Raw genomic sequence first — 17013 nt, forward strand, 5'->3', positions numbered from 1 at the left:
TTGAAAATTGCAATTTTAAAGAAACAAGCAAACATAAAATTTGCAATACTGACCTTGAGCTACAGATAAACTGTCCTATATATAAAGAGAAATAGAGGTAACCAAACATATGTCTCTATTGCATAGTAGCAATTCTAGTTATCAATAAATATTTTTCTGCATAAATAAAACTCTACATCTGTTTCCCCTAATTCTATACCTGTATGTCGATGTTTCAGTAAATATATGGTATTTAATAAAACTTTTAACATCTGCCTATGTTTTACCTGTGCTAAATAACACAGGGAAGCTAAAGCATTTTCTATGCAATCATCTGTTCAGCCATAGTTCTCTGTATGTTACATGAATTGTAGTCACTATCTGCTAGCCAGCCAGGTTACTAAACATTATATAGCATTCTGAAAAATAAGTTGCCACCTTACAATAAATATTAGAAATAAAAAGTTGTTTTAAGCTTCAGTGTTTTGCTAGTGAAAAAAACCTCAATGAAACTGAAATGTGCCTCAAAATATGAGAACACAATCCTTTCAGCTAAAGCCATGTGAGAAAAACAGAAGTGAAAGGTAGTGAAGATACCTCATCATCTTAAAGTTCATCTGCCACTAAGTCACCACGGCAGATTAATTCGTTGAGAGAAATTGTAAACAGAGAAAACTTAAATTAAGAGTTACGAAAGGTAGTCACAACTGGAGCACAGTCAGGAGAGCCTCCTTAGTGTCCAGAGTAATGCCAAAAGTTAGATATGTTAATTTCAAAGGGATTTATTAAATCAATACCATAATACAGCAGTAAATAGTTATTCTGTATTATTAATGCAAATACTGAATTTCTTAAGAGATGTAGAAATAGTGAATGCCCCTGAACAACAGAGGAAGTTTTAAAGAAAATTTTTGTCTTTTTATCAGTATCTTTTTTCTTTTATAAATAACTACTAAATAACTATCTTATAATGTCAGTTTAAGAAACACTGGCAACTCTGAGGCATGAAATAAGCTTCTTCTGAACTCCTAGTAACAGTAAGATTAAAAAATTACATCAGATTTTTTTATCTGAGGGGTCTCCTGGAACCCAGAGTTAGGAAAGAATGTGAAGTTAAGATAGTTTTAGGCCACAAGTATAACTTTCCATATATATTTAAATCTCAAAGTCAGTGAATCTAATCAGAAGCATTAGTGTTCAAAATCACTACAGAAAATCACCAGCAGGAGCAAAAGTATTGATTCTGACTGCACCTGCAAAGAGATTATTCATCATTCCATGTATGGACAACATTTTCAGAGGCAAGTAGAAAATTAGCCTTCTAGAACAGGAATTATATATGAAAGAGGTCAGAACTGAAAATTAAAAGCATGGTCAGTTACAGTTAAAAACCTGAAGAAGGTTTAAATTTGATTTGTATTTGTAGATGGACTACTTCTATTCCCTTGGCTCCCTTGCTATGCATCTTCTGATGATGTCTCTGAATACAAACCTAACTGAATGTTTCTCTTGACCTTCATAACTTGTCAATAAAGTAAGACATTTTCACCAACAGAGCAGAACATCCCGTCCTGCCAAAAGAAAATCCCAAGTAAATTAAAGGATTGAAAATGTGGCTCCAAGCCAGAGACAAAACCCTTATTTAGCACAATTGGACAAGAACTCACTCCAGCTGAACTCAAGTCACTGAACAGTATCTATCAAGGCACTGCATCCTTTTTCTGTGTATCAGGAAGAAAGAAGTGTTGGGATACCCCTTTTAGTTTTATGTTGTTTCTGGTGTTATTGAAGGCATATCCACAATCACCAAAGGGTGGGGAGAATGTGGTTGTGTGCCCTACAAGGTTCTCCATGACACAGCAGGTTTTGCTGAAGAAGAGAAAATGCCACAAGCCTAGTACCAGCTACTCACCAGAAATCTATGTAAACCATACAAAGTGTTACTGCAATAAATTATCTGAAAGTCAAGATGCTCACAATAACTTTAAGGTGTCCAGACAGACCTGCAGAGCACTCCTGATTTTCGTTCTTTTAGCAGAAACCAAGTAGATTTTCAGGACACCTATGAATCACTCATCCTATTTCTCCTACAGCTTCCTAACAAGAAACTGGGCAAACTAAAAAGACTCAAATGTCCATACCCACTCAGCAGTTTTCAGGTTCCCAGCAAAAATGTTTGAAAAAGATAATTGGAAAAGCTACTATTTTCTTTTATGTTGTGCTTTTAGGATGTATCTTTGTTCTCACATGTTGGTACTTTTGCTAAGATTTATGCCTACTTAAATTCACCCACAGCATCTTTTGAAATCTGTATTTAACAGCTTGATACCAGTGCCTTAATCTTCAGTAAAAGATCCAATTGCCTCTTGGAAGGGTATTACTTTTCTTATCTAATGGTAGTTTTGAAAAAAAATATTCACCACCTCCGAGTTTACACCTTCAACCTTGTCAAAAATCTTCTCTATATCTGGGAAATACCCCCTAAATAAACTTTATTGTGTTTTATTTTGTTTTTCATTCAAACTATATAATAAAATGAATCCCAAAAAGGCTCAGTCATCAGCTACAGTAATTTCAGCATGTACTCATTTTCACTGAAATTTCAGCTCACTGTTAAAGAGAAGATATCACATCTCTAGTAAAAAACCCTGCATTTCATTGATATTCCATCTTATCTTGATTATTTTATTAAAGCATTACTACCCTTTAGAAGGATGCATATTGAAATGTGCACGAAGTGGAGCAAAACGTCTGATTTAAAAGTGAGTGTGCATACCTACTGAAACTTTCAGCTATGCAATTTATGAGATGTCAAGGGAGAAATATTATTTCAGAATATTCACAGAAATATCCCAAGCCACTTTCCAGTGCAATTTAGGCTGGACTACAGCAATAGCTTCAGGGGCTGTTCTTGTGTCAGTGAAAGTCAATGCAAATTTTGCTGCTGACTTCAGTAGAGAAACACACTCTAATGTAAATCAGCATTTTGGATACTTCCAAAAATATGTCAGAGAACTGATTTAGCCCTAAATGTTTAGGATCCACTTGCTCATGGTGCTTGAGGCTTCTGACACCACACAACCAATGTGCCTAGTAGAAAACATGAGTTAAAACCTCACCTACCACACGTAGGGCTCAGCAAAACATTTAGGTAAGAAAGAAAAGAAAGGGTAGGAGTTGTCTCTGATTAAGTTTAAACATGGGTGACTTGCAGGGGACCACTGACAAAAACCAGCTGTCACAAATAAACAAATGAACAGTGCTCATAAACTTCTGCTCTTGGCCAGTGATGCACAGAGACCAGATCATGCCAAAGGTCCCCCAGGGCCCTGCCCCACTGCCGGCTGGAGCAGCTGTGGCAAAGTTTTTGTTATCAGCACTGCAGCTCAAACAACAGGCACTGCAGTGTTAATCTCCACCATCTGTAGGAAAACATTTGTTGAAAGCCACCAATGATATGATACCACTATTACTCTGCCGTCAACAACAGAAATAAAACTCATCAGCACATTGTAAAACAATTCCCATTCAACATCACAACCCTCCACTACACAGCTTGCTCTCCCCCAACCCAAAAACACTGGCAAAGGCCGGCAGTAACGCAGAAAGAGGCCCAAAGAGGCCAGCAGGAACTGCAGATGCTTCACTTTTGTACGCAAAATGGAAGAAGTCACCCACCTTTAGGATGAAAGAGGCAACACATGCCAGTAAGACACTCTGCTGGAACCACAAGGTTTATTTTGTGTGAATCGTTTGTTCCTAGAATATGCAGTGCTAGATTCTCAAGCACAAACACTTGAGAGCAGCTGGTCATAAAACTCTGCACTTCAAAACGATTCACAGAAAAAGATCACCGTAAACATAAATGCTGTTTTTAAAAAGCAATACTGAACAATTCAAACTGCCAGCTGATTCCGTGAAAATGTGCGTGATGGGAGACGTGCTCACTGATGGAAGGAATCAACGTATATTTGCTGTCTACAGTTGATATGTTTCCCACAGTTATAGAAGGAGGACAGTGGAATTAACTGTTCCCCATCAGCCTTGCACAGTGAATTAACAAACATGAAAGCTGAGAAAGAAGAAGAATGCAGTCACCATGCACAGCCTGTGCTCACAAGAAAGACCGAATGTTTCGGACAGCTGTACCAAAACCTAATTGAGTTCCTATTCACCTGTTATGAATCTGATTCCCTCCCTCTGCTCAGCCCCCAAACACTCTTTCACACAAAGGCAGTACAAATGTGTACATAGAGATATCAGCTAAAAAATGACAACTATTCTTGTCAGAAAGCAGGTGGATTATGAACTAATTTTGAATGTTGCTGTAAAAGACTTGACTGCATGATGAAAAGAAGATGCAGTACTATGCAGAGATTAGGGTTTTTTAAATGTTCTGTTTTAAACTTCTGTTTTAGAAAATCAGTATTAAGAAAATATTTTCACAATGCTGCAGAAAATACATGGACTAATTACACTGGAGATTTCATGTTTTTATGGCATCAGGAATTTATGTCTTTGTCAGAGGCTGGCATTTTCTAATGCTCCTTACACATCCCTGCAGTGACTGCTTCTGCCCTCCAAGTGAGAAAATGCATTTGGAACACCAAAGTACCACAGCATCCCCCAAACGCAATACTTCCCAAATTCCCTCTGACTCACCTGCTGATCTCCTGCATGGACATGCATGACGTGGGTCTGACAGATTGTACAGTTCCAACTTTCCCTTTTATTTCCCCAGAGCATTGCATACATTTTTCAAGACAGAACACGAAAGTTTTTCTGAGTCATAAATTGCTACTGAGAGGCTTCAGCTTGGATGCTGGTTTTGGAGCAATTTGTGGTGTCAGTTGCTACCTTTTCTCAACACCTACAGAACCATCACATACAGAGTTATCTATAAAGCAGTCAGGTTTTATGTCTGTCCTCCGGAACAAACTGATATATTTAGTCAACAGTCTCATTTCAAATCCGGGAGTTTATTAAGTCAGAATAGACTTTACAGTAGTTGAACATGTATAGTTTTAGTTAAAACTTGGTGATGACATACATCGTGCAAGTGTGCTTAAAATGTTCATTAGTGAGCTCACATGTAAAGCCCTAAATTGAGCACAGAGCTTCAGGGAAGATGCTGGAGACTTTTTGTCCATACAGAAACAGATTTGTCTTCCACAGTGTGATGTATCTGTTGGCAAACGGATATACCAGTTCACTGAAGTATTTTAAGAATGAAAGTGCTGGTGTGCATGACTCACATTTTATTAAGGTAATGACCATAATGCATTCTATTTAGATATGCATCTCGTTGCTGAAGATGATCTTGGCAGGAGAGCAGCAATATACCTATGATATTCCAGAGCATTACACAATCTTTTGTCCTATTTGTGGACAAAAGAAATGCTTGCAATCTAATAAATGACTACAATTGCTACCAGAATGCAATCAAAACACATTATTAATAAGCAAAAGAGCACAATCCTAATGCAAATTATAGATAAACACATGCCTACATAAATAAATGAGGGAAATGATTTACAGGTTGTCTGAAAAGAATTATTCATGCTATGATTCTTGATTTCCTTTCCCTCGCGAAGACTTAACTCATCCCATTTCACATTTAGATGCAGTTTGAATTGCATCTTGCAAAGCAGGTATTCTGATGCAATTAACCACCAATATTATTTTGGAAGAAAACTGTCCATACTCACAATTGTTGCTGCTGCTGCTGACAATGCACACGGAAGCACCCGGGCACTGTGACTGGCACACAAGAAAAACAAAGGCAAGTTCTGCTCACCTTCCTTGCACAAGTCATCCCATTCAAAACACTGATGATAGAAGAGTGGGTGTGCATGAGGAAGGGAAGGTCATGCAACCTTGCTATTTCTAGCATGCAAAGTGAAGGAGTAGTTAGTTAAGGTGTGCATGTCAGGTGGGGGAAAGATGCAGTCTCCTGTCAATGCAAGGTCCTTGTCACATCATAGACCCTACAAGTACCAGAGGAAATATCAAAACTCCTACCTGCTTCAAGGGCACAGGATTGGGCCCCAGACAAGCAGGGAAGGTGAGTGGTCACTTTTAAGGAAACCTTTAGCACCTCAAAAATTTGGCCTTTAGGCAGGATAAATCCCTGCCTTACAACAAGAATGATTGACAGGCAGACTGGAAAGGCTCAAAAATCCAGCCTGCAGAAGCCAGGTAGAAACACAACCCCCTAACTTGTCAAAGTTAGTGACAGGCAGCTAAATCCCTGCAAACAAATGACAAAAAAAGGAGAAAACCCCCCAAATTCAAGCAGCTGTTGAGGCAGCAACACAGATGAAATCTCAAAATGATCACTCAGGCAGAGAGTTTCATCAGGATCAATTGTCCAGACCTGCAGCAGTGCACTTATCCCAACAAGAAGTACTATCCAAGAAGCACAAAGAAATAATTTAAGAGATTCCAAACTGGAGTTGATTGCTTTCAGATTACAAAAACAGAACTCTCTTGCAAACTACAAAATAACTCAATATTTTGAAAAGGTATCGGTCATGTCTCCACACTGCATATACCTGCTTTACGTGGACAGTTTTCATATTAATATATATACTGAACACACAGAAATACACAAAATCTGTTTCTGCTTATATCATGCTTTAAACATAGAATTTATACAGTTTTAAATATATATATATGAGAATGAAAGAGAAATTTCTTCACCCTATACAGCCTCAATTCAACAAAGCATGCACATGAACCCTAAATAGGTATTTCCAGATGGTGTAACATCTTTTATTTTAAAGAGATACATTAATCAATCTTAGCCAGCCTCAAATTGATGTTTATAGATAAAACCATTTAAAATGAACTATTGATGGATTTTATGTTCTGTAGTACTGGGAAAATCTATAAAGCATAAGTACAAAGGAGAGTCAAGTATTTAAAGGTTTCGGGTTTGGGCATTCCCCGGAATTTCAGTGCAGTTTTGAATGTGACAGTGAAATCATGTCACTATTCCTGGAGTGAGCTGAAAACATGTTTAGAGGTTAGAATAAGCTTATGCATTCCTTCTCTATCTATTTGATTAGAAACATCTCTAAGCCAGGGAGAAATACGACTGCCAACCAAACCAAAATGATTTAGCACACAAATCCAGGGGCTGGATTGCTACAGAGGAGGCCTGAAACATCCCCCAGAAATGCCTGTGTGAACACCACTGAATAAAGACAAAAATAGACTCTTTGGTGCAGGCAAACAGCAAGCCAACTATTTTTAACTTGGGTCTTCAAATGCATTTTTAAGTTGCTTACATTTAAAAGCAAACTTAACCATCTACAGGCAGTTTGACTTGATGAGTAGATATGAAAAATACGTTTTGAATCTTCTGTATTTCATATACTTATTATATAAAAATAAAATTTAATTGTTTATTAGATCAAATGGATTTTTAGGCACCCTGATCAGTAATTTAAACAAACTTTTCTTAGTATAAACACATTTTTGCAGAACAAATTTGTGTCTACATAAATACAAATAAGATTTTACTGGCCTCACGATGTTGCTTTGTGACAGTCTCGAGAAATGACAAGAGAGTTAAAATGCCTGCCTATGATCAACACACACAACACACACCCCCTGGCTTTCCAACTGGTCACGTCTTCCACTGTGTAAGGAAACAGTCACCTCTATCACCCATAAATGCAAAGCTGGCTCATTCAAATACAGGGATACTTGAGTTCTGCCTTTTGTAACTGCCACTTGAAGGCAGCAAAACACATTGCAAGAGGTGATGGGTACTTGCAATAAGAGCACCTGGGCTGCACAGCAAGCTTGACTGAACAAATTTACAGCTATTCCTTATATCAGAACCCACGTCTGCCAGCTGTGGGCCAGTGCTCTCCTGCCCCTCCTGCAGCTGCAGCATGGGAAGCATTTGACAGCCCTGCAGAAGTTATGAGGTGACACAGGGGTGCAGCAAGAGCAACAAGTAGCTTTAGCCTGAGTGCCCCACTTTGTCTTCTGCACAAAGGTGAGGAAAGCCAGCTGAATGCCTCTGCTGAGGTTTTGTCTCCCAGTTAACGTGCTTCTACAGGTTTCTACTTAGATGTCATATATTTCTTGTCATTAGTCAGATAAGCAGTCCAGCATGGAAGCCCCTAGAATTATTTGCATGATTAATCAGTCAACAGAACACCTACAAACCTAAGACTTCAGAAATTATGTCTCTGCTTTCAAAACACTGGAGACAATTTATGCCCACAGTGAGGTCTGCTTAAAGCCAGCTGAAGCACTTACACAAGGAAACACACAAGGAAAAGTTATAAATGTGAGGCAGACCATGACTTTCTCGAATTGCCCTTTTTTCTCTCCCACAGACTAAAGAGAAGCAATCAACACCACAGTGGGCACAGGACCAACATTTTCTTCCAAGTAAGCTCAAGCAAAATGACCTATTCTCATCTCAGAAACAAATTTAGAAAACAGTCTAGTATCATTGATCAAAAAAGCAGAGTCCGAAGCCAGCAAGCGTGAGATAGGACTTACAAGCTGGGACACACCAACAAATGAAATATAGATCCCACTGAACTATAAAGGAGTTTGGGTAGATACTGAAGGCAGTTTGGGTTTTGCTAGCTGTGACCCAAGATTTTCATGGACTCCCATTTAGACAGGTCTAAATGTCTGTCCCAGCTTTTAGCCTGTAGACAGAACCTCGCCTTCAGAAATACACTTTGTCAGCTCCTATGCAGCTGAGGAATAGTCCTTACCCAAGGCTAGCCTGCCTGATTATACAATAGCCCTATGATCACACAGTTTAACTCCTCTCGAGCCTTTGTCTGGCAACACCTGCGATAAACAGTACTGACTACCTCGTAAACAGGTAAACTCCTTTCAACTTCAGAAAAAAACATTCTTCCAAGTGCCATAGATTGACAGCAAAATGCTTGCAGAGTTCCGTTCCCACTAAGACCTGTGGATAGCTGAATTCAGAGCATGGCTTCCTAACACCTACACACACACACATACAGAGCAGCTCTGAGAAATTATGTTTTTTAAAGATTCAAAAATGAACACAGTACCAAAAATGCAACATTGCAGTTCATTTTCTATGCAAACGAAGAACATTTGTTACAAAAAATACGACAGGATAACGAAGGAGAAGATTGTTTAGCTGGTGCAGGAAAGAGAAGCTGAACATGGGCTGCAAGAAGGACAGACCTGAAGTGTATAGTTACCACTTCTTTTACATTCAGAGAAGTTTCCACTAAAAGAAATGTATTTGCCCACCAGAGTAAGGACATATTGTTCCACAGCAACCAGTCTTAGTCTAGATGTGACTCTAGACCAAGAAAATATAAGAATAATGCAGCCAAGCTTCACCTAACTTCAAATTCATTTAGGCTAAGGCACAGCAAAAACTGGGTCTATGTTTTCATTTGCAAAACTGCAGAGTGTCACAGAGCTACTTTATCTTGTCTGCTGCAAGCAGATGTTGAGCAGATACTGTCTAGAAACGCAAACTGAAAACCCCACCGGTTCTGGATGGCTACCCCGAGCTGTGTTCGTGTCACCCGATTACTCGTGGTCTCATCTGCCGGCTGCTTTCTGCGATGACCGGATCACAAACCCTGCGGGAGGACCGAGCAAGGCTCGGCCGGATATTTTCACACCAAGCCTAGCGACCACCCCTTCTCCGCCGAGACAGCATCGGCAGTACACCCCCAAGGCTGGAAAGCCAGGGAAGGAAACCCTCCTTCCCTGGCGCGTCTCTCCGCGTCCACCGGCCGCGGACCGGCCGCGCCCAGCACCTCGCTCAGCACCGCGCTCAGCACCGCGCTCAGCACCGCGCTCAGCACCGCGGACAGCACCGCGGACAGCACCGCGGACAGCGCCCCGAGCGCACCGGGAGCTCCCGGGGCGTCCGGCCGGGACCCGCCGCCTCGGCGCCGGGGGAAGCGGCCCTGCGGGCGGGCTGCCCGCGGGGAGCGCGTACACACAGACGGACACACGGACACACGGACACACGGACACACACACACCGCGGCGCCTCCGTCACTCACCACATCCTCCGCAGGGCGCCCCGACGCCGCCGCCGCCGCCGCCGCCGCCCGCCGCCCCCGGCGCCGCGGAAGCCCCTCGCAGCGCGGCGGCGGTGGCGCCGGGCGGCCGCGGCTCCATGCGGAGGGCAGCGGCGGCGGCTCGCCTGGCCCCGGCCGCCCCGCGGAAGGCGCCGCCGCCGCGCAGCTCCAGGGCGGGAGGGCGGGGAGCCGCGGCCGCATGGTGCTGCCCGCCGCCCCGCCCGCCGCCCGCCCCCTGCGCGCCGGGACGGCCCCCGCCACCGCCCGCACGGCCCGTCCACTCGGGCGGTGAGCGGGGGCTTCGTGCCTTCATCGGCCGTTCTTCGCCTTGTCCTCCCGCCTTCTCCGCGGTCTGCTGCCTGCCAGGCGTTCCTTTCGTGAATCGGAGTTCCTTTCGTGAATCGGAGTTCCTTTCGTGAATCGAAGTTCCTTTCGTGAATCGTGCTGCTCGTGGGTGATCTTCCCGACGAGTTCCTCACTGAGAAAAACCTCCGCGCTGTGCTCGGTTTGGGGTCAGACTTGAGCAAGGGTCTCATGCTCCCAATTAATTCAACACGAAGCAAGAACTCCGGGCTCTGCATGGGCTGTGTAACGGGACGCGGTTGGCAAACAGCAGTAAAAACACAGGCAGCAAGATTCAATATTGGCAGAGTTCACTCAAGAATCCAGATTTTTCGATTTTACATGAAATCCCCCATCTACTGATTCATAGATTCCTCCTTACTTCACAGGTGGGCCAAACTGACACTTCACCTCTTTCCTCTGGGCCATGAAGTTGGGAAGATGCTCAAGAGCAGAAAACCTTCAGCGTCACTGGTCCTCCCTGCCTAGGTACTGAGCACCCTTCCAGGAAAGAAAAGTATCTTCCAATCTCTTGTGAGAGCCCTTTATTCCAATGAGTGTCTTCTGCCTTTGGTTGCATCTCTGAGAGGAGGTCTGTTATGTCAGTGCCCTGGCGCAAATCAGATGATGACAGCCAGAAGAGCTCCCTTTCACCATCTTATTCCCAACCTGAACAAAAGCACTTCTTGCTGTCTCTCTTGCCATGTGCCATCCTCCAACCCCTTCTACGTATCAGTGGGCTCCACTGAACTTGTAGCATGGGCTCGGTGTCTGTCTTAAGATGAACTGGGGAGCTCAAACTAAACCTGGCATTTGCTGATGCTGAACTCCAGGATGTTCCCATCAGCCCTTTCTCTAGCTTGCCTAGGTCCCTCTAAAGAGCATCCCTCTTCTCCAATGTATCTAATATTCCCCTCAGCCTGGGACCATCTGCAAACTTGCTGAGAACACACTCTGTTCCATTGTACAGGTCATTACACAGTTTTGGCCTCAATATCAGCATTTCAGGAGGACACAACTAGTAACCAGTCACATGCTAGACTTTGCATTGCTGTTCAAAACACTTTGAACCCCAAGCTCTTGCCAATTTTACAAGTATTTTCTAGGCCGGTTGTCCCGTGCATATCTTTCCCTTATCCCTGCCCACTAGCCAGTTTTTACTATATACGAAGTCAAATCTAAAATTTACAGTGCATGGGGACAGCTTCAACATTATAATCAGGTGTATGGGTATCTGAACTCATGGTACAAGAATTAAGCTCCTGCCTCGTCTCCAGTATGTGCACTTCAGTATCAGGCTCCTGAATGAGCTCTTAGCAATGAATATGAAGGGGAAAAAATGAAGAATAATTTCCGAAAAAATTTTTTTGAAGAGAATACTGATTACTTCAATGTATCCCTAATTTAAGCAGTGCCTAACAAAGAGGTCTGATTTGCACAGAAATCTGTGATTGGAGCTCAGATATTTCTAGACAGTACAGCTTGTGGGTAATTTTTGGCTTTCTGAAAAGTGACGCCTTGAAAACTTCCCTTTGTATCTTTTAGTCTCTACTCCAGCAAGCAGGCCACCTTAACTGGCCACAGGCCAATGACATAAATTCACCTTTATTATGTGATCAGACTCCTTCATTTTAATATCCAGTTTACTTGAAATTCCCGTCTCACCACGTCATTTTAATAACAGAATTAATCTTTATACTTTAAAATACTGAACAACCTAGCAGGAAGCGTCCCCTTTGTACAAGAAAATACTCCTTTTTTAATTTTCACATATACCTGCATTTTAAACATAAAATGAACAAATAATTTCACGCCTTAATGCCACCATGGGTTAACTAATTCAATTCAGAGCATCGCTAAGGTTGTGTTACTGCTACCATCTAAGAAATTGCTATTCTGGGGAAAAGTCTCAGTTTAGGAAAGCTCTTCAGCATATGATTGTGGTTAAACATGTTCTTATACCTACAGCTTTTCAACAAAGCACTGCTGCCCGTACTTTACCATGTGCTTAAGCACCTTCTTGACTCAGGGTTTTAGTCTGGAGCAAAAAAACCCAAGCTTACATTTGATACTGCAGGTATAATTAACAAGAGCAACCAGGAAGAATGTTGAAAAAAAAAAAATCCACTTGTAGCATGATTACAAAGCTACTTGAATTCATTGTCCACAGCACATCTGTATAGCAAAGAAGTATGGATGACATAAGTGGATATTCCTGTGACTTCTATGAAATCCTCACGTGGCTTCATGCAGATGTCAAAATCAAAGCAAACTCTCAGTACAACTTCCCAGGCTTTAATGCATGTATATTTCATTCTCTGGTTGACAAGGATGCCACAGCTTTCCTGTCACCTTTAGTGGTACAACTCAGCAAGCCATTTGTTTGATTAGCAATGGTGAACAGATAACAGGAAACAGGTCCTGACAAAGCCTCTTGCATCTCGAGGGCTTTATGAACAGCTGGCAAGACTTCTGCATCATTAAACAGATCTACGTTTAGAACAAGTTTAAAACTTCAAAACCCCACGTAAGTCATGTAAGTGTATGCTGACAGCATGGATCAGACAAACTCCAGGCAAACACATGCATCAAACTACTGTCATACTTCTGTTTCTAAGTATCAGGCCTGCTGCAGAGAGCAATGTCTGTGTTTTAACAGTAGCTCTTTGTAATTCATGCCAGATATCACCAAAGGGTGTCCAGTCCAGCTCACAACAAGCCGTGTCAACGCTGGCAGGTTGCAGGACTCGTTTCTCCTGCCCTATTGTAGGATCTATGGACAACTCACACAGCAGCAAACTGGAAAGAACAGAGGTTGAGTACGTGCTGTCTGTGTCTCCCCGTGAGCCAGAGCTTGGTGTTGGTGGCTCTGGGTGCTACAACAGCAGCAGTGGGAATTCTCCCCACACTGTATCCTGACTCAGAAAAGCTGCCTAATCCTTGTGGACAGCTGCTTTCAGTGAAAGGGGAAAATATGCTGGTTCTTACAGATGCTCAGTGTCTTGGAGAACTGAACCACCACCCCGTTCAGCACCCTTCAGGCTGAAATTTTTCCATTCCCCCATTAGCAGTCCTAGAGAAGACTTAAGTCCCAAAGATCTAAATTAGTTGCCTCTTTTGTTAACTACTGTGGACACACTGCCATCTTTATTTGGGTCTCTGTGATTGAGAATTTGATGACATTCAGGGGCAGGAATACTTCACACTTGTCAAAAAAAAAAAATTAGGTCTAGTTTCAAAAATGTGTGATTATCAGCAGGGAGTGTTGAAATCCAAAATATCTGAGCCACAAAACTCTGAGGGTTTTTTTCAGATGCTTTCATGAGGGTGAAGCAGCCATATTGGTTATCGATTACAAAAAAAGGTTAAAAGCGTCACAAAAGCAGAGACTTTCTCAGGTTATAGGACACAGTGTCCAGAGCCCCTGGATGTGTGCAGCATCCTGTTGCCTTGGGTTTGCATCCTTATCAGTGGCAAAGCCCCACTGTGCCTCCAATTTATTGCTAGCCCATCAATTACTTTGATTAGGTTTGTTTCTCGTGTTTGTCACAGTTACATTTCTCTGTTATGTTTGTATCTCTGCTTATCCTGTTTACAGGTTTCCTTTTTTCCTTAGTATCCCGTAAGGTGTTTGATCAGTTAGTCACAGGTTCTAACTCCAGGCTTCTTACACCCTTTTAAGACAAGAAAATTTAAAACTAGGGTTTTAAAATTGAGGTATTATGGGAGGTGTTCCCCAGTTCAAACACAAGACAAGAAGGGAGGTAAGAATGCAAAAGACCTTGGGAGTCCAGCTCACTGCTGATTCAGCCTGAAAATACTTAAATTTGGAATTACTGAAGCATCCTATGTCCATGAAAATTTTCAAAATATTTCAACATTTATTCACATACACTTTGTTGAAATTTTGGGGTTTTTTCCATCCTGGTCCAGAATAGAAATCCACAATTTTTTACCAACAACTGTAGCTTGAATTTTTTAAACAGTTGCAGTTACTTTATTAAAACAAGTAACTAGACTTGTTCATTTTACATTACATCTTTGGGACTAGGAATGACATAAAAAAGGAAGAGACAGACACAAAGAGTAAGAAGGTAAAGAATGTTCCTAGAGAATAAAAATCTGACCAAGAGTTTGTCTGAATCACCTTTTTAAGAGCAGTTCACTAAGTGTTTTCATAGTAGTCTGTGCTCTTGCTTGTGAAGGATTATTTCGAGTGGACAATTGGCTTTGAAATGTGCACTAGAGTTTTTTTCTAAACATGAATTCCCTACAATACGTTCTAAGAAAAACACCCAACAGGCCGAGCTTCATTAGAACTATTCCAAAAGGACCACACAGCAAAAATATTTGCAGAAACTTATGGGTTTCCTGGACCTCAGTTTGAAACACAGTAGAGCAGTAACAGATGCAAAACGAATTATGTGTGCACAGCACAGAACCGCAGTTTGCTTGGTTGGTTTGGTTCAGGCTGGGATTTTTTTTGGCCCTTTGCCAGAGCCGAAGGTAAAATGATAACGCTCATCTTCGGCAAGTGCTGGCGGCCGAACGGTGCTGCTGTTTTCCACAAGTTAGTCTGAATTAATATGATAGAAGGTTGCAAACGTGTCATCAGAAGACAGCAGGTGGCACAGCTCAAACGCATGTGGCCTTTTATCTCCCTCTGGTGGCTCGATCGCAAACCCTTAGTCACCTGCTGCCTCCCCTGAGCTGGCAGAGGCAGCCAGTCCACCCAGCCAACACCACTGCGGACATTCACTGACACTGAGGGTTCGACCCCAGTGGCAACTTCGTCCGGGGTATCTTGGTGTCTTAGTCTAACGAAGTGTTCGATGAGGAGGGCGGGAGAGGAGAGAAAAAAAAGAAATTCCTCCCTCCGAGTTATTTAACTTCAAAATTCAGTCGAAAAGATGTGGAAAAGAAAATAACAGCCACCCCTTTAGGCTGCGGGAACCCAGTCAGCTAGTCCCCATCCCCCTCCAACTGGTCAACACCTTTCTTTCACAGCGGTAAAGGGAAAAAAATTCCAACAGGATTTTTAAAAGAAAACCCATGACACTTGGAAAGTGTTGGCACTTTAGGTTTTTGACTACTTGGAGCTGTGTGTCTGCAGTGAGGTCCCTTGAATAGCAACCAGCAATCTCAACCCTTGTGGGTTTCCATATTGCCCCTAGAACCCATCCACTGTACAAAAATCCCAGGAGTGTCAGGCTCAAAAATTGTCCATTCATGGAGCTTCAGTCCAAGGATTATTCCTTTCCCTTGACAAAGACATCTCATTTGTTTGGTCCATGATGCAAGGGCTGTTGGTCTAACAGATTACAGAAGAAAACGCAACACTGAGAGAGTAATTTCTCCTTAGAATATTATATTCCTTTTCTCACAGCAGAATGAGAAATGTGCTTTTCAAGTGTAATATTTTATACTATTGGAAAAAACAACATTCAAGTCTTTTTATATTTTGCAACAGAGAAACAGACACACGCTCTGTTTTGATAGCTGCTGCAGAACAAAGGCTCATTTTTGAGGATCTGAACTTTTCTCCACCTTTCCTGTACACTGATACCTCTGTAAGAATACTGTGTTGCAGAAGTGCAGTTTCCAAAATGTGTGTTCTGTTTTTGAAGTCTCACAACACTTTGGGCCTGCTTATCACTTTTCAAAGAGGTTGATGTGGAACACGCAAACATGGAAACTCCGGTTCATTTCAAGTCTGAGCGTGAATATGATACCAGCATAGAGCACAATCTTCCAAAAGTGTTCTTCAGGATGCAGCATATAATATAATGGTATTAAATAAAAAAATTACTTTCCTCATTAATTTTACTGAAGATGGAAATCCATAAACCTCACCAAAGAATGAACACAAGAGACTACAAGAAGACTCCTCTCAGATTGTGACACCACCAAATGTTCTTTTCTCCCCACGCAACTCATTTCAGCTACAGTTTGTTCCCTTGTTTATTTTCCTATGGGAGGAGGAAAAGAGTGGTTTCACACCTTTAACCCATACCCAGGAACTGCTCATATATTATATGCTGTGGAGCTGCTCCTATATTATATGTTGTTAATGCTGAATTCAGCTTGGACAAGTAGGATTACTCCTTAAAAAACCAAAAAACCCAATAACAAAAAGCCCCAAACCAACTAACCAATCAAAAAAAACCAAGTAAAACTCCCACAATAACCACCTTTGGAAGCTACCAAGGTTATTTCCTTTATTTCACATTGAACTGTTTCAGCAAGAGAAGAAAGAGAATGACAAGACTTCTGAGGGAAAAAAAATAAAATATTTTCTACTGGTGTCAGCAATGGTAAATTTCCAGGCAAAAGAAAAAGAGGCAAGAAACACACTGAACCTATTTTGTGCAACTCAGAGAGCAACAGGAAAGGGCAACCTGTCATGCCTGTTTCTTAAGTTGGCTATAAAAACAATTACACCAAAGCCAGTATCTTTCTGCTCAAACACAATAAATAAGTGTTTATATTTGGAGAAAATCTGTTCTATTTACTTGTGTTTAGGTATGTTTATAAAATAATTTTTTAAAGTGAGTTTATAAAAGGTATTTTTTTAAAGTTTGTTAGTGGTATGGGTTTTTTCCCTAAAATATTGGCAAGTAAACTCTGTGGG

The 17013-nt window shown here is 41.7% G+C and overlaps 1 protein-coding gene across 3 annotated transcripts in view; it reads right to left on the bottom strand.

Annotated features, from left to right (window-relative positions):
• NRG1 (neuregulin 1) overlaps window positions 1-10053 on the bottom strand; it is a 449095-nt gene extending 439042 nt beyond the window's left edge. For 2 of the 3 annotated variants that reach the window (XM_032675655.1, XM_032675652.1), the window contains exon 1: window positions 4642-4690. In XM_032675655.1, the coding sequence (XP_032531546.1) occupies window positions 4642-4664 (23 nt within the window). In that variant the 5' untranslated portion in view covers window positions 4665-4690. Of the gene's footprint in view, window positions 1-4641; window positions 4691-10022 lie in introns of those variants that run through there. The other variant, XM_032675653.1, reaches the window with a different exon arrangement.
• Window positions 10054-17013: the final 6960 nt, after the last annotated feature.

Source organism: Chiroxiphia lanceolata, chromosome Z, assembly GCF_009829145.1.
Source record: "Chiroxiphia lanceolata isolate bChiLan1 chromosome Z, bChiLan1.pri, whole genome shotgun sequence".
NCBI classification, from domain to species: domain Eukaryota; kingdom Metazoa; phylum Chordata; class Aves; order Passeriformes; family Pipridae; genus Chiroxiphia; species Chiroxiphia lanceolata.